General features: G+C 33.6%; 1 protein-coding gene across 1 annotated transcript; it reads left to right on the forward strand.

The window, feature by feature from the left end:
* The first annotated feature begins 684 nt into the window (after window positions 1-684).
* LOC127849949 (uncharacterized) lies at window positions 685-12,192 on the forward strand. The gene is made up of 11 exons (XM_052382690.1): window positions 685-718; window positions 1,437-1,589; window positions 2,979-3,116; window positions 3,675-3,756; window positions 4,708-4,751; window positions 5,114-5,210; window positions 5,525-5,586; window positions 5,874-5,922; window positions 6,188-6,246; window positions 6,450-9,086; window positions 10,906-12,192. The coding sequence occupies exons 1-10, from the start codon at window positions 685-687 to the stop codon at window positions 6,518-6,520; spliced, it is 789 nt and encodes a 262-aa protein (XP_052238650.1). The 3' UTR covers window positions 6,521-9,086; window positions 10,906-12,192.
* Window positions 12,193-18,680: the final 6,488 nt, after the last annotated feature.

The following is an 18,680-nucleotide window of genomic DNA, read 5'->3' on the forward strand; positions in this document are numbered from 1 at the left end:
GGTTATCTACACCGGGAATACGCATGTTTATGTTCAATACCAGTCACTTTATCTCGGTCTCAATGTACATTTTGTTAAACGCGCGTTTAAACGTTTAAAACGGTGTGCTGACAATGCCCGTTAACAGTATTGCATTAGTACGCTACATAAATGTATTTAATACAGCACGTAACTTTCCGATTGTAAATTACCAGATACGCCTCTTTGCACAAGTTGAAATAAACCCCTATATATTTCATATTTCATATATTTGTACTAGCTGTTATATTTGCTCGTACAGACGACAAACGACGCGTTTTTTATGGGCTCAACCCGAGAACATTTTCCCATATTATTACCATAGAAAATTGTCATAGAAGGATAGTAACTTTTTCTAAATTAATGTATCTTGATGATTGATAACGAAGGTTATTTGGTTAGATTAATGTCTTACATGGCTTCATACACACCCCTAACGGTGTTATACTAATCTCCACGCAGAGTTGTCGTTCCTTGCTATCGCTTACAATCTTTACCATCACAACAAAATCCTACCGCATTTGGTATGATTTTATTTTATTGGTTTAAGTATTATATTATGAAAAGTAGTATCATTGTCTTTTCAATTTTGAAAATAGTGGATTAGTTTAGGCTCATAATAAAAAATAATTACCTAAATTAAAAAAAAATAATAATAACGATAAAATGCTAGACTATCATCACGTGGCTGGTTATGAAGGCAGGTATTTGATCCAGCTATGCTCTGCGCGGAGGTTGGTGTAATACAGGGTAATCAATGTATCTTTGGCTCGTGGTAGGCTCTCTGCCAATAATAATTTACTGACCATGTGCAACAACCTAAATGGTCAGTAAAAAGCTGTGTCACTAATAATACAGCCGTACATGGGGCTAAAAAGAAGCACGGGGTTTCCTTAATTATCGTTCTGGCTTATAATGGAAAGGCTTATTAATACCCTTGATATATAAAACATTTTACAAAGAAAATAAGGTCAGAACTATGAAATTATTGTTACATTTGTAAAACTATACGTATACCATTGTGTTATCACTGTGTATGAACCTCATCCATGTGACATGCTCACAAAATATGTTCACGAAATATGTTTATTTCCTGTTTATTTAGATTAACTGTTCTTTAAAATGATGTTTGTTTTACGCGTACTCAGACGCATGCTGTAATTTTATATGTATGTTAACGACGATGAGAATAATCACATGCTTAAGTGAAAAGGGAACTATTCTGTTCTGTGTTGTTCTCTTGTATTTCATTTTGTACTTCATTTAACTGGAACGGTAATCTTTATAGCATAACATAAACGTGTAAACTTTATTACGTGGGTGATTTAATGTTTTCATACTGCATATTTAAGGAAGTAATATCTTTTAATATACTTCAAACGATAAAACATGGTTTGTTTGGTTATGACATACTATAGGTGGAATCGTTGCCTTAGATGAGACCAGGCTTGTTCGACTTCCACCTACCGAAGATATTGATTCAAATACTAGGCCAGGAATTGCTGAACACGAGGTGCAAGAAGATGAAGACCACTCCACTTCGTCGGATGTGGTTATATACTGTAGAGAAGGTGCTGCTAATTTGACATTTTATCGAAGAGATATTGGTTGGTAATCATAGTGAACGTTTCAGCATGATTGTTTCACATTTTGCAAATGTAAATCTGTTCGATCATATAAATGATTTTCTAGTTAAACAAATCAGCATAAAGTATGCAGGAATGATGCAACTCCAGAATCAATATCGGAGAATACACAACCGCTAGTCTTCTATTTGAGAACAAAAGGCTATACAGTATATCACCACACACCATTACTATCTTAATGACTAAATATAAGATCATTGACTTCGAACAATCAATGAAAACCATCAGGAATCAAACCAGTATAACATTATACTCCACAAAAGCTTGTTTCACCGTGTTGTTATTGTTTTTAACAAAAACATACTACAAACGCTGGTCCTGATCAGCCTTGTAAACAAATCTTCGAATACAATATGATGTGTGCTAACCCAATTGTGACTTGCGCACCAGCATGCTTAGGTTCCGACTTGTTTACCTAATAACCATAGTTACGACGCTGTTGACCGAAAATTACATTTTTTACTTATAAATATTTACGTGTTGCTGCTATAGAGATGCACATATACAAGCTTATTAACCAACATCTCAGCAATTTGTTTCGTTTATATCATCTAGACATATCCTTGGCCAATGTCCATTTTTAATAAAGAAAGTATTTTGCATCGCTCGAAAAGGGTGACACTTTGAAAGCATATTAATAACCACGTCAACTGGCATATCCGGTTATTTAAGTTTGTTCTTTTTAAGAGTTTAAACAAGAGTTGAATGTTTGTGTATCCGTATCCTTCGTACATTTCACAAGTTTGTATTTAAAATATGTTAAAAATTGCAATTACTAGCTCAAAAATTTTGCTGTGCATTTTCTATTGGATTTTACAATGCATAATATTTATTTATTTATTCCTTGCATCGAATCAATCTATCTGTTTGATTTAGAAACCGTAAATAATTCATAATAATATTATAGTGTTTAAAACCCAGTGGTTCAAACAGAATCATGTGGTATTCACCGGTAGAATTCAATATTACTTTTTTACTTAATATCTGAAAAATGTGCTTTTGGTAATCTTGTTGATGTTTACAAACATATGATCAGTTTCTCGTATCTGATTCTAAAGTCAATATTGTATTTTTGTACCCAAAAAACGGTATGTTTGTTATACAGTCCCTTCGAATTATACTTCCGAAACGGAATTTTTAAAGTTACAAAAAAGTATTATCAGTAGACGAATCATATTTATATACTTTGTTGAAACAGTTGACATGTTTTCGTAAAGGTTTTGCCGACAAATGTTAACTGAAATAGAGTAATATCTATTAAAGTTCACGACACGATGCTCACCCTTATAAAAATGCTCTATATTGTTTCAATAGAAAGAACTGGACCCGCATTATTGTCACCTGAGCCCGTGGCACCTGCAGTTACACCTGGAAATGATGGTTCCTTAGCAGAGGTTATAAGTTGTAGAAGAGAAGGTGTGTCAGGAATGGATGCTCAAATGACCAATGTTGGTATGTACATTTATGTGGGTATGCAAACAAAGAAATGTCTGTTTTAACTGTCCGACTGTGAATGTTTGTTAATGAATATACATGCACAGATGTTTAATTCTCTGAATCAAATACAACACATATTGCCAAACGAGATATACATATGTATATTTAAATAAAAGTGTTATCTCATATAAGCAATGAATGTCGATTAATAAATAGACTAGTTGTGCGTTTGAATTGCCGTTTTAACTTCACTATAATAAATATAGATATGGATGTCTTCCATAATACGACCTTGTACCTATGGTGTAACGTTCTTTTCTTATATTTCATAACGACATTAAATAATCAATCACTGGTTTTGGACAAAGCGCAAAAACTCGATTAATTGACTGTCGCCATTTCTGCCAACCGATTCATCGATTGATATAAGTACAGCCATACACAAATACTGCACGAGATAATACATCTCATGTCTGATCGGATGAGCCCTTTATTTAATGTTTTGCAGCATGTTCAAATGTCGTTTTGCGTGTATCCACTACCACCTCGTTTTATAATCTTTCCACATTTTAGAACCGTCAGTACATGAATCAAGCAGTGACAGAAGTGAAGACACGGCAGATGAAAAAAGCTGCATTGACGAACATAACATCGGGTAAATATACTTATCTAAAATGACATCCTCTGACTCGCAAATCGCAACTTACCTAAACACTCTGTTTTAAACCGAGCAAAAAAGAAAATGATCTCAAAACGACGTCCTGAGTATTTTCCACGAATACAGTACCTGTTTAAAAACCAAATACATAAAAGATCATGCTAAAATATCAAACATACTTTCTTTTTATTAAAAGTATTTGACCTTTCAGGTCATTGTTATTCATTTTACTTGGAATTCGCCCCCCCCCCCTCCCCGTTATGATTTGTATGCATCATAACTAATAAGTGTTGTTTAATTGGTTAACGATCCTAAGTAAGAATACAGTTTGTGCTCGCCGGAGCAGTTCGTGGCCATGGTGAGCAATTGGATAACGTGGTGTCCGCCATCCGTCCGTTTGTGTGTGTGTGTGCGTGACGTATGCCAGTCTTTTATTCTTCGCAACGACGTCTTCCATTCAACGCATGGGCAGAAATTGAGGAACTTTGTTTATGTCTATGTTTAATTGATAACATTTAATTCAGAATCGGTGCTAAAATAGGGTGGGGTTGGGTAGCAGTGGAAACTAAATATACATTGTCTGTTTTGACATTGGATGGCCCAGAGGTACGAAGTGTTGCACCGCATTCTAGGCTTAACATTGTTTGTAAAAATATTTTTGGCACTGTTTACATTTTTCTTAATCGCAATTGTCACGTGATAAATATATGTCCCTATTTAAGGGACAAACTACCGATATACGGCAGGCTAATTATACAAAAAATGATTTAGCATACTTCCCTGTACTGTCAAATCCTGGTTTGTTAAACAAATGATCAAATACGATACAATAATGCTAAAACTAATGCGTCATTGTATACTCACGTATTTAATTATTGACAATAAACTTGTCAAGATTTCTGCTGACATATTTTGTAATATGCCATTCTATTTGTATGTTCAATTTAGAACAGCACAGAAGAACACGGATGCCATGTTTCACAGATCGGAAGGTGAAGTGTATTTCGAATCATTTTACAACTGATCGATGTTTTTCTATGTAATGTGTCATTATTTAATCTGCAACAGGGAGATTTTATAGTCATACACTATTAAAAAAGCATGGTACAACATGCATATTTGTTCACCAATATGAACTAAGTATTATCCCCGTAGATCTGAAAAGTACTCTCGTCCACATGATAAAACCAATTTGAAAGAGTTTAAACATTTATGCAACTGTACTAAATGAATAGCTTTCAAAGAGTAAACAATAAAATGCATGCAAATCTAACCAAAAGATTCTAACAAACGAAAATAACAATTACTTGGGAAAACCCTAACATGATAATTTAATTGCATATTTTCTATAAAGAGAGTGAACACAATTCTTCCCATGAAGGCACAAGCGACAGTGACGATGTCTCTGAAAATGAAGACATATGTGATTTAAATGAAAACCAAATAGAAAGGTATGCAGGATTTAATTTAGCTCAGATTAGTTTAATTATGCATTATATTAGGCGAACACCATATCCACTACGCAACTGGGAGTTCCATCGGTACCTTTTGAAAACCAAAGTGTAATTAGATACATAGCTTTATTAAAGATGTACATTTATAACGTATTGTGAAAACTATAAATTTAATAAAGATTTTTCTTTACATCTGTACATATTCAAATACTGATCTGCGTCATTATTAAATTATGTAAAATATACATTATCAATACATACAATGTTGGTTGTGTATTTTATGTTTCTCAAGGCCAAATGATTTTGTAAAGGTTTAAACGTCTGGAATCTAAACTAAATGGGTTTACCAGGCGAAAAAGACATTTTTCGGAAGGTATGTTACAATTTCGCAATACTGTGATGGTTTATTTTAGATATTTTGCAAATCAATCACAGATTTAATGAATTAAAAATACAACTTTCTTTTGTAATTTGATCAACTGTCTACGTCTCAAACACTATATAAAGAAAAACATAACACTGACAAAGTAGAATGTTACACGTTTCTTGACTGGACTTTCATACCATAACCGTACCCTCTACAGTCTTGATAAATACAAATATTTTGTCGCTTTTCAACGTGCTTTTAGTTTCGCCACACAAATGAAGTGTTTGTTTTAGGAGACGCACAGGGATTGGTTGAATCATCACAATGGTCTTCACGTTTTAGGTAAATGAGCATGTAATGACACTTGAATGAGATCAAAACATATGCTCAATTAATTTTCTAAGCTTTATTTGAGCTTTTGTTCTTGTTTATGTTCACAATGGAAATTAATTATACCAAATCAGAAGGTTGTTAATTAATTCTATTATGATTAACTGTGTAGCATTTGTTTACCCTTGATAAAAGATTGAACATTCAAGTTATTGCATAATTTTAATTGTGTAAATGTCGGCGACTAATCATGTGTACACTTACTCAAAACTTGCAGATACACCCTTGAGATTTCTTCAGAAAGACTGATTGGAAGAAGAAGATGTTATTCGGAAGGTTAATATTTCAATACAAGTTACATAAATAAGCTCTTTAGAATAGTCAACACTTTACAATGTGTCAACGTCTATATTGTAAAAAGTATTAGAGGTGCAATATGTTCGTGTTTCTCTTAGTGTGTGATTGTAGAAGTGTGTGACCTTCTATTCATGCTTTACTCGTTTCTATGATTATTTACACTATTTCTCTCCGATTTTCAGGTGATGCCGGAACAACGTCTCATAAATGCAGAAGCAGCCTTGACAGATACCATTCCGGATATGAGTTTTAGATAATTGATTTTTGTAAAGAAAAGTTCTTAGAGCGTGTGTATAATAAATTCATGTGACGATGAATGTTCATTGATTGCAGTGACATTTAAGTGCCTTTAAGACATCATTTGACAAAGATGTGTTAATACTTGGCTATCGCCTGTTGCGTATCGGAATGGGCGATACATATTTTATTAGCCTCTTTCCGAGACAAATGAACGTACATATGGTGTTGGTCTCGTTCCTAGATCGGGATCGGACTTTGTGTTTGCGCTGTTTGAAATAAATGGTGTTATGGTGGTACATAAGCGTTGCAAAAATGCATATATTGTTTCAAGTGATGGATTATCAAGTGGATATATAAAAATAATGCCAGTAAATAAGGGAAGTAAACAATAAAATCGGAACAGCAGTAGAAATAGTGGTGGTGTAGTACACACAATAAAACATTGTAGACAAAGAGGCCCGTCATGCGATTTGGACACATCGTTATGTGATTTACTGAATCAAACTAACTCTGTCTTATAGGGCAGCGATACAGAACTTATTCAGACGGCGGATGCTTGTGAGGTGTTTTTGTTGGTAAGGATGCAAGTGTGGTTCGTGGGAGAATGGCGAGTGATGGGGGCAACCCTGCATCAATGCTCTAATTGACACAATACAGTTTCTTGTACAGCGCGTCGTATCCAATGAAAAGAGACTAGACGGTATTCAGTCGTTAGAGAAGAAGGTCGAATATTTTTAAAAAGAAATTCGAAATGTATGGATTGCGATCGAGGACCATGTTGAAGCAACTGGGTAGAGGGTTAACCGACTGAAGGACAGGACAGAGCTCTATAACATGTGTTCCATATGGTAGGATTCAGCGACATGGAGAGGCAGCGCGACGATTGCAGGAGGAGGTTATCTACCTCTAGTGTCAATCAATGAGACAAAACTTCGTAATCACAAATATAAAATACGACAAATCGAAAAGTAACGCGACAGCAGAAGTAACGGAACGGAAGCTGAGTTAGCATAATTATGCAGTCAGCACTGAAGCTCTCTAAGGAGATGACAGATTCCATCAAGTTTAAAAGAGTTCACCGCTCACTGGCCAACCAAAAACCGGATAAACCTAGGAACATTGTGGCCAGCTTGACATTTTTCAGGATCTTAAACGTGTTCGTATGGAATGGAAGCAAATCAAGGGTACCAATTACTCTATGAATGACAATTTCCAAAGGCGGTATCCGACAAGCGTCGAAAACTAGTTAAACAGATGAAGGACGCTAGGAACATAGGAAAACTTGGGTAAACTTTCAATTTTCTCGTGGAACGTCTAAGTACTTTCAAAGGTGAAACAACAATTATCTGACTTTTTTTATATTATGGCTTCTATATGAATATTGTTATTCTTTCTAACTTTGTATAAATATTTAAAAAAATAAAATCAAAGAAACAATTTGAAAGCTTAAAAGAAATTTTAGGTAGCGCGTATGTGTCATAAACCACAATTACATGTACCTATTTTTGTTTTACTATGCCTTTTAATCTAAATATGCAAAATCAATTTGCTGACTACAATTTATGCATACAGTTACTTAAAAAATATATATTTCCTGAAAAATGTCTTTATTTTGAAAATGCTACCTATTATTGTTTTTTATGCCTTCTATTCATCTGCAGATACTATTTGCTTGTTACAATGTTTACATACGTCAAATATGTATATATACCGCCACATCTAATACTTTGTTCTCAATAAATACTTGTAAATATTTTTCCAAGACAATATTACAGGCAACTGTCTTAAAGTTACATCATTCTTTTCAGTTTGTAAATTGTGATGACATACAGCTGTGTTTTTTCCTTGTAAATATGTGTTATGCAATTGCTAACAAAGACATAATATGTTTTTTTACAGTACTGCCCCTTTAATATTTTACTTTTTAATTTTACAGTACTGCCCCTGGATGTTGTTCACGTCATCGTGTCATCGCTTCTCAATTGCGTCATCCGATACACTTTCACTGTTCTTGGCTACATTGATTTTTTTACGTCATCGCTTCTATATTGCTTCATACGACACACTTTCATTGTTTTAATCTACATGCATAGGTCATTGGGTTTATAGCATTCAATTTTATTATATTTTCTCTCTGTTTCTTGTTTGATTTATTTTTTAGGCAGTCACATAAACATCCAAGCTATGTAATATGGGTCTGTTTCACCCATTGTTGCTGCATCTTCCTGTTTTTGCGCGATGATGATCTGAAAATGTTAACTTTATGATGCTATATTCTTAAATCTTTTTTTATAAAGAAGGGATGTAGTTGACACTTGTTAGTAGTTTCATTTTATCGTTTCTCAAAAAGTTGTAACTCTGTTGCTCTGTTCTCTTTCCTACCATTGAGTAATAAAATGGTTATTTAATTGAATGCGTTTTAATTCCCTTTTATTATTGTTTAATTTGAGTTGCAATGCTACGAGGTTAAATTGTATCTACCCTTATATTTTTCATGAATATTGCTGAGCCAAGTGTGATGTTGAGCGCTCTAAAACCGGGTTAAACCAACAATGCTTTGCATTGACCGTTCCAAGGCGGTGAGCCCAGCTTTATGTTGTTTTGTATTGTGCTGTTTTGTACTGTTTTGGCAATTGGTCACTTGCCTTAAATATGTAATGTGTCTTGACCAAGCGTCGGTCTTTTTAGTATAGTTCAGGCAATAATACAAAGCACAATACAATAGTATATAATTTTCCTCAAAGTGATATTATGGGCATTTTTCACTGTTGAATTGAGCTGAAAAGAATTAAAAGGTAAAAAGAGTAAGTTTAAATGTGGTTACATACCAATTATCTGCAACTCATCTTGCTACCAGTTGATTATAAAAATATATTTTATATTATATATTTTACGTTACCCACCAAGTCCTGTAAGCCGAAATGATCCGTAAAACAAAATGGTGTCTTTGTGTCGTATAATCGAATCTGCAATTAAACTAAATTTAGGTTCACATTGTACACGTGATCAGTTGTCAAACAAAAGTACGGTTGATATTCAAATGCATTATTTTTCTCTTTCCGGGATATTGTTTTAGTATGTTGATGCTGCATTAACAAATATAAGTGTATATGAAGTGAAAACACCAACAATAAACAACGTTTGCGATAGACACCTATAAACTGTTAGATGCCCATAATATCACTTTAAGGTAGCGCACCCCTAATGGGCACATATCCAAATATGATTCAATTAATTATTTTCCTTATCAGCATCATTTCACTGAACAACATGCAAATTTGTAGGTAGGCTTTCCATGCTTTTTTAAAAATATACCAATTTTTTCAAAACCACCCTCACGCTCGGCTTTTGTCCAGTTTATTTTCACTCCTGGGTTATATAAAAGTTCCATAATTCATTCAAATTTCCAAACATGGGCATGCAGTTGGTGTGTACAGATGCAGTAAAGGTGTTTAAAGTTTAAACAAGATGAAATAAGTATTCTTTTAGAGACATTTATTTTTTACAAATTTTTATCTATGGAATAGCGCCATCAAATGTAAGTGATTTCAGGCAAGTTAAAATTGGGTCGGTTAAAAACGAAGTGTCATAAAATTCAAAATAGTATCATTTCAGTTATATTTTAAACTTAGTTTTTATAGAAACACTATCTACAGCAAAAATACCAAAACATAGACAGATTAACCGTTTACTTTTTGAAATAAAAATGCAACATACATCATTCGTATTTTCAGCAGTAAATTACCCAATTAAGCCATAACGTTGTTTTAATTTTAAAAATTGAAGGATGTGCATACAATTTTCAAAATATTTAACAATAAACATAGCTTATATGCTATATAAAATCAAATAACGTTAGAAAAGAAATAAAACGCGTCGCAAAAAGTATGCGATGTCGGCAGGATTCGAACCTGCGCGGGAAGATCCCAAAAGATTTCTAGTCCATGGCCTTAACCTATCGGCCACGACAACTTCACATCAGTGCATCCTTAAATAAGATATCCATAAGTAAACAGGTAAAAAGGCTCGTCGATCTTTGAAGAAATCGCGAAATCGTATTTTTCAGATGATAATTGGATCAAAGTCAATATTTATAGTGAAAATAGTGTATTCTAAATGAATTAGGTAAACACATATCAAAATTCGAAGTTTGAAAAAAATAAAATGAATCCCTCGGAAATAACCGATCATTGAAGATCGGCAATGATCGTAAAATAAATCGCGGGAAATAATTAGTGTTGCGCTACCTTAAGCTACCTTGCTTTATGATTGATTATTAATACAATAATTGGTTTGGGACAGTAAATCAAATGTACTCAAATGCTATAATCATACGACCTCGAACCTCACTATTTACGCTTATGACCTCGGGTCTATGTATGGAGACCTATGTTTCAGGACTATGTACGGAACCGTATGCCTCGGAACTATGTATGGAGACCTATGCCTCGAGACTATGTATGGAGACCTATGTCCCCGAGATTATGTATGGAGACCTATGTCTCGGGACTATGTATGGAGACCCATGTCTCGGGACTATGTATGGATACCTATGTCTCGGAACTTTGTATGGAGACCTATGCCTCGAAACTATGTATGGAGACCCATATCTCGGGACTATGTATGGAGACCTATGCCTCGGGACTATGAATGGATACCTATGTCTCGGAACTATGTATGGAGACCTATGCCTCGAGACTATGTATGGAGACCTATGCCTCGGGACTATGTATGGAGACCTATGTCTCGGATCTAGGTATGGAGACCTATGCTTCGAGACTATGTATGGATACCTATGTCTCGGTACTATGTATGAAGACCTATGCCTCGAGACTGTGTGACTCGATACCCTAGGTATGGAGCCTTATAGTGTGTGTATGAAGGTATGTGACTTATATATCAACTATTAGCGACCCGGGCTGCTGAGGGGTAGGAATCCAACTTCAAGGCTCTCAGAACGTTTGAAGAGGAAAGCCAGTCCCTATGTGCCCAAAGTCCTTAATGTATGTTAATACTATCATTTAATTACCTATTTTCGCGATGTTAACTCGACGAAGTCGGGAGCAAAACTGACTGAGAGAAAACGCGCGCTTTTATACTGTCTTTTCATGCGGCGTTACTCGGACATTTCCATAGTGATACAGTTGAGATCTACGTAATAGTGGTTTGACTTAATTATATAGCATAATAATGAGGTTCTGGTCTTTATCAACGCAATAAACATTTATTAAACAAATGGATATAAAACAGCACACAACGATACATTTCTAGGCATATTTTCAACAATGAATAAAATCTCGGCATTGCTTACCGGAAATCAATGGACGCTTTTAATATATTAACTAAAAAGAACAATATACCAAAAGAATAATGAACGTAAGTAAAATGGCGGTAGGTTAAAATTACCACAAATAAAGGATCAACTAATTGTATATGAGATTGCAAAACTGCTCTAGCAGTTTGAGTTTCTCTTCTTTATAGTGTGATCGTGTTCATAAACAAAAGTAATTTTTACACCTTTTAGAGTATAATGTATAGGGAAAATGATATGCTTTTGTACAATATTGAAAAATAAAATAAACATGGTCTATAAAATTAAGAATTAACTATAGATTATAAGTATTGTGTGTAAGTCATTCTTTCTGGTAAAGTTAGGGATTTCTTTCGACCTTCTATGTTTATTGCTTTGGCTATGTATGGAAATGTTTATAATTATATAGATAACGCATGAAATTAATTGTGTTACATATTTATTTCTGTGTATGTCTATAATTTTCTATAATTATATGCTGTTTTGCGTTCCATGTGTATTAATATTTGTATCTGTTTTCAGTCTTGTAATAAAACGTATTGGAAACAAAAATATTATGACTTCTTCTGACATTTGCTTCCTTTATGAATCATTGACTAATTTTAACAGTAATATTTCTTTTAATGGTTACGCAACACTCAACTTTTATAGAAAATATTAAAACCGTAAAGCCCGATGAAATAGTGGAGAATTTTTACTGTTGAAGATGTTTGTATGTGGAGGCATATATTTGGGATAAGGAATCTCCGGCCAATAATTTTGGTAATATTTATTTCTGTGTTTTCATTAGCTAGGATGCGTAGTTCTACGTGGCGATTTTAACAGAAGGTGATAAATGCGATTCTATCCCGTATGATTGTGTGAATAATTCATTGGATAACCCTTACTATGATCCTGATTGTTTCCCTGCACAATAATGTTGGGAAAAGCCAAAGTTTAAATTAATAGATCTTTGATAATCTACGTCCCAACGTATTGCTAATGGTCGTATATATAAAATTAGAAGCTACACGTTTTGTTAAAAGAACGGCTGTTTTGTTATCGATTATCGTTTTATGAATCTTCACTTTTCGAACTTTACTTTTATGAGTCGTCACTTTTCGTTGATGAAAGTTTTTACTATTGAACCATTACACGAATGGAGTGAACACGCACCGTTGCTTTTTTCATAAGTATGTTCAAAATTTGTTCGGAACAATACCCCCCTCTACAAAGTTAAATCCAAGTGGAACAATGAAAGGACGGAACGCTTCCGTTCCGGCATTATGGGTTGTTTACCGATTTTTAGCCGAAGTATTGATCCTTTATGTAGGGACTTTTTGAAGAAAACAGTCAAAGATTGTTCTGGAATTATGAGATCCGTGTCTGGTCAATTGTTTTCCAAATGCTATTTTTCGAATAATAAGTATTTTTTCAAATGAAGTGTGATTTAAAAACACAGCTTGGTTTAACGATGAATATAACTCTGCGCGGGAATTATATCTACAAGATTGCGACTTTTCAATTTTGAATACAAATAATGGTAATAGAATATTTTTAATGGAACGTTCATATGCTTATAAAATATAATGATACATAAACAATACCAGTTATAGGGAAGAAAATGAAAGAAATTTAACGACTTAATAGATTTAAACCTAAAGAACTGTGGCCATATTTTAAAAGCAAATCAAAATCCTATCATGCTGGTATTTATATAAATACATTTAAATAATACTTTGCCATTTAAAGTAATTATCTAACGGTTACAATTAAGAAGCAGAATATTTGTGTACACATCCCGATTGTAATAATTTATCAAGTTGTTATATCTACATTAAACAGCATATCTGCCGTAAGTGAATTTCACAATGTAGTTTAATCGCTCAAGCATAATAAAGCTCCATACGATTATCAGGTATTCGATCGCTATTTGATAACTAACCATTCTAATGTAAACACGCAAAGAAGTATTGTCAGTGTTGGTGTGTTTGACGACATTTGATTGTAAATAGGTCCCTTGTCATAAATGCATAAACGGTGTACTATACTTAAACATATTTACAATTGTTTACAACTGATGTAGGAATGTAGGAATTAGATGTACACAAACATTTGGCCTATTATGCGAATTAAGATGACATGCACAATAGTACAAACATGTTTCGATAAACTGTTAACCAACGTTGAATTAACGTTATCACATGCCACAACTTCTACGCGGTACAGTTTCGCCTTCTTCCATCAGCAAGTTCCTTGTCCACCTTAAGACACAGACAAAGTCGTGATCCAGCAAAACACATGACGGTTCTTATTATCCTTGACGAAAAAAAAGGTAATGTCATTTTTGAACCCTAACAGATCGGATATGACGCCGTCAAGCTCTCTCAGTAAGTCTAGGGCACACATGTGCCTAAAATTGCTCAATACAGATGGCAATTTATCAGATCATGCTGCGGACGCATCAAATAAGGCTGCGTTCGATGGTTAAGTACGGTCCTTCTATTGAAGACTACCCACACCAGAGACGAATGATAAACGTGAACCCTATTTTTAGTTTCACAAAGAAACAGAATGCTCCTGCACAAATGGGGACTTTTGATTTGTGGAACAAACAAGGAAGACATGAAGGCTCTAATCAACAGAGAACTGGCTTAAAGAGGATTTTTATCATTTATTTATGATTATTCGGCCCGAATAAAACCAACAATCCATAAAGGAATAACGTCAATCTCCTAATATCGTATTATATACTTCACATGTAAAAACAGTCTTGGTATAAGTAGTTAAATTGTATGTACGTAAGGAAAGTTAAAGTAGGTTATTGGCTTACTCGAAACAATAATCGTTACATGCAGCAATTACAGGGAAGTAACTGCTAAAATATCCGAGTTGATCTATTTTCGTTATTGCATATCTTTGTTGTTTTTTTGCCATAAAATGTCTTGTTTAGAGTAGTGTGACGTGTTTGAGTGTAAAAATATGTGTTTGTGTGTAACGTAACTGATGATACAATCGAAATTCAATCTATATCATATTTGTAAATTATTAATTTTTACTGTCGATAGCGATATTTATAGATATTAAAATAATTTACTCTGATTTTTAAGTAATTGCAAAACGATAAAAAAACTAACCAAGTTTCTTTTTAAAATATACATATGACAGAAATCGAATTTTTTTGTCGCTTTTCTTAATGAAAACGTTATATATATATATACATATTCTTAATATACATTAGGTGAAGATTGGTTCAAAAGTTTAAATTATATTTTTTTAGTTGTTTATTGAAACATTTAATATATTTTTTAATCAAAAACCAAATTATTGTATTGCGGAGTCAACGTAGTTATATACACATAAGGGACGTGAGATAGTAAACGAAGGGTCGCAAGATGAGACGAAGGTTCCGACGTGTGTATACTTTAAGCTGTGCTTTATTTTTGTAAACTAAATTGCATGCGCATTAAATGATATTTTTAATTTATTTAAAATATGCATATGGAAAAGATAATATTAAAATTGTGGAACGGCTCAATTCACTGCAACTTTGTTTTATAATTAGACATTTTACCAACTTCGTTTCATATAACAAACCCAAGTCGTATTTATGTGTATGCACTTATCATATATCACTTTATACGGTTTGGTTTGTACTCATTTGATATAACAATTCGAGCAACTTATGTATTTTCGAGTATTCGTGTATTTTAATATGTATATATGACAAAGAACAAGTTACTCCAATATCTCTTTAGGATCGTCTTATCGCAATAACAAATGATCATTTTGTGATAGTTATTTACCGGGTACATGTAGCCTTACTTTTGGTAACATGGCATATATATGCACTTTATAGGTCTATCAAACAATCGAACTTGCACAGAACTGTAAGAACACATGCCTATCTACGCATTGTAAATTCGTTTCAATGAACATAATTTCTTTAAATCGACTTGATAGCGAGTACAATTTGAACACTCCATTGTTAATTTTGCAATTTACTACACATTTTTCCTTAACATTTAATATTATTCAAACATTTTATCAAACGTTGCAAATAATTGTATCAATAAAACATACAAATAGAAACTCGACAAAGTTGTTGTTCAGAGACGTTCCTTTTGTTTGTGTCAAAGCAGTCATTACTCGCGTCTTGTCCTAATAAACTTTTTATTTTGTCCATGAAGGTAATATTACATGATAATTGTCGACATGATAACTTTACGGTATTAACACGTCATCATTTGGACGTTAATCCATTAGACTCATTTATACACTATCGATACGGGAATAATTAAACAATTTAAAAAGAGCAAATAGAAAAAACATTGAAACGCTATATTCTACCATGTTCTGATTTACTTTGATGCTATTTTTGTCTGACCAAGTTTCAACCCGATTGGGTCATACATTTGATTTTAGGAGTGGATGGATGCTTTACTTTGATGAGACACAACGCAAGGAATATAACTAAGAATATTTATTAATACTCACAACAAAAATGCTAGGTACAGCTTACTTAAATGGCTGAACAACTTGCGACATGCATTCGACATAAAGCCAGTCTGTTAATCACGTATTTTCATGAGATGTTGATACAAAAAAACACAAATTACAGCGTTTTCAGATTAAATCGCATATGGTGTATTAATATGATCATCAAGTTTATAATTCACATAAGGTCTTCAGTTGCAGTTTTTCTAGATCAGAATATTCATAACAAACACAAATTAGAATAATGTTAGTGTCTACTTGAATCCGCAGATTATGAAACTTATAAATATAAAACCTTACAGCTTAATGATTAAGTACTTTAAAATGACAAAACCGATCAAATCTTCTTAACATGATCGAAGAAGAACAACTCTGACTCAGTAATGCAGTTGCAAAACATCTTAAACAAACAACATTTAACATAAGGCGGAGTTTTTTATACCTTACTTACTGAGAAGGCACTTGTATAAATGTACAATGATATTACGTATGTTTATAACAATACAAGGTTGTCCGCAATAACTTTATCAGACATAAATAATGGTTTGTTAACATCTATTAATGCAATCTGAAGCTAATGCATACGATTCTGGCAAAAAAAGTCATGATCCATTGTCAACTTGTGTAAACAAAGTGGTGAAAAGCCCAAATCCTTTTTGTGACAGGTACCAAAATAGGGAACAAATCATGGGCTCATGTCTTTTCATAAATAAAACAATGTTACTACTTGGATTAGCTAACCAATCAACAACGATCAAAAAACAATGATCTTGTATTTACAATCAAAGCGCTGTAGGCGCTGAAGGCCTGGGGCTAGATTTATTGTGGCGTAAAATGCATTCAGGATGCATAGTTCGAATTTCTCTCTTTGTCTGAATGTATACGGATTGACCCTAGCGTTTGAGTGCAGAAGCTCTGAGACTGCAAAAAAGACAATATTTGTGTATATACTACAGTGTACATAGACAGGTGGAGGACTACACGATACTGGTGGTGGGAACGATATCCTTTTGTTCAACTCTACAGATCTTGTAGAGGTTCGTCTACATTGGCGATGAAGATATGCAACAACAACAACATGGCCTTAAAAAACTGTTACTTTTGGCGTCAAATGCATCACCTTCAATAGACTAAAACTATTTTTCTATTTCATTATTAACAGATCAGAAAATCACTAATACTTCCTGTGAAAATGTATACCAAAGAAAATCCACTTACCCTGATAAAGAACGGTGTACAGATTGTGTATTTTGTCTCACGTAGAACTTTTCGTGCTCGATTGGCACAGTAAAATAGCATATCCGCGTACTTCGTCTATTTCCGAGATTGATCGGGAATATTTGTGTGTTTTTTTCATTTTCTTTTTTTCTTGCATGTTTTGTTAACGCAAAATGAAATAACAATATTTTTTTTAAAGTTTATAAATACCAAATAAAATGTCTTCAAAAAATGTCTCAGAAAAAAATTCTTCTTACTTTCTCCGTAAACACTTGTATCTTTTTGGCTAGACCGTCAAGAAAGGAACCTATCCTCGCATAAATATGTAAACAATAAAAACAATGTCGTAGCAAATATTTAGCAATTTCGCTTCAATAATATTTTGTTCACTTTTAATGACACTGTCATGTTATAAAGTGTTGTTCTGTATTTACAAGGCGAGTTATTGCGATCTGCGAGAACTTCTTTAAGTGCGCATGAATTAAGTGGTACATCGGACTTTTGGAAATTTGGTTTTTGGCAGCCATCCGATTCGGATAGGCTCAGAAATTGTTATCATTACTATGGCCTTGGGGCTACGCCCCTTGCCAAAACGATATGTACAAGCGTTAACCAAGCATATTTGATGCATTGCAATATATAGGGTATAAATATGAGAATATAATGAAGGTTTAAGTTTTAAACAACAAATCATTGTTTCGACAAATGAAGCAGTTATTTCCATTTTGATGTCTTCATAACCAGTAACTTCACAAGTTGATATTAAAAGCAGTATTATTTTTTTGCAACTTATGTTCTAGTGAAATTCTTTGGAACACAGATCGATTATTGAACACTTGAACTGTGTAGACGTCTCTTGGAGTAAAACCACGCTATGCGATTCATTTTTACACTCAAGTCCTATATCTTAAGATAATTGGTGATGGCTATCTGAACAGTGTACAGTTATTTTGGTGAAACTATCCATGCATACGTTTGCCCTCGATCTTTTGTGATAATTTATGCAGCGGCTAACTTGAACACAAACCAAATTAGGCAAATTGTCTAAGTGTAGGGAGTGCACGTATTTGGTAATCAATAACGCACACTTCTGTAACCGAACATAATTCGGAACATTTTGTCATACGTGTGTGCTCTAATCAGAATGTTACGTGCGTTCGTATAATGC

The sequence above is a fragment of the Dreissena polymorpha genome, chromosome 11, assembly GCF_020536995.1.
Source record: "Dreissena polymorpha isolate Duluth1 chromosome 11, UMN_Dpol_1.0, whole genome shotgun sequence".
Lineage (NCBI taxonomy): Eukaryota > Metazoa > Mollusca > Bivalvia > Myida > Dreissenidae > Dreissena > Dreissena polymorpha.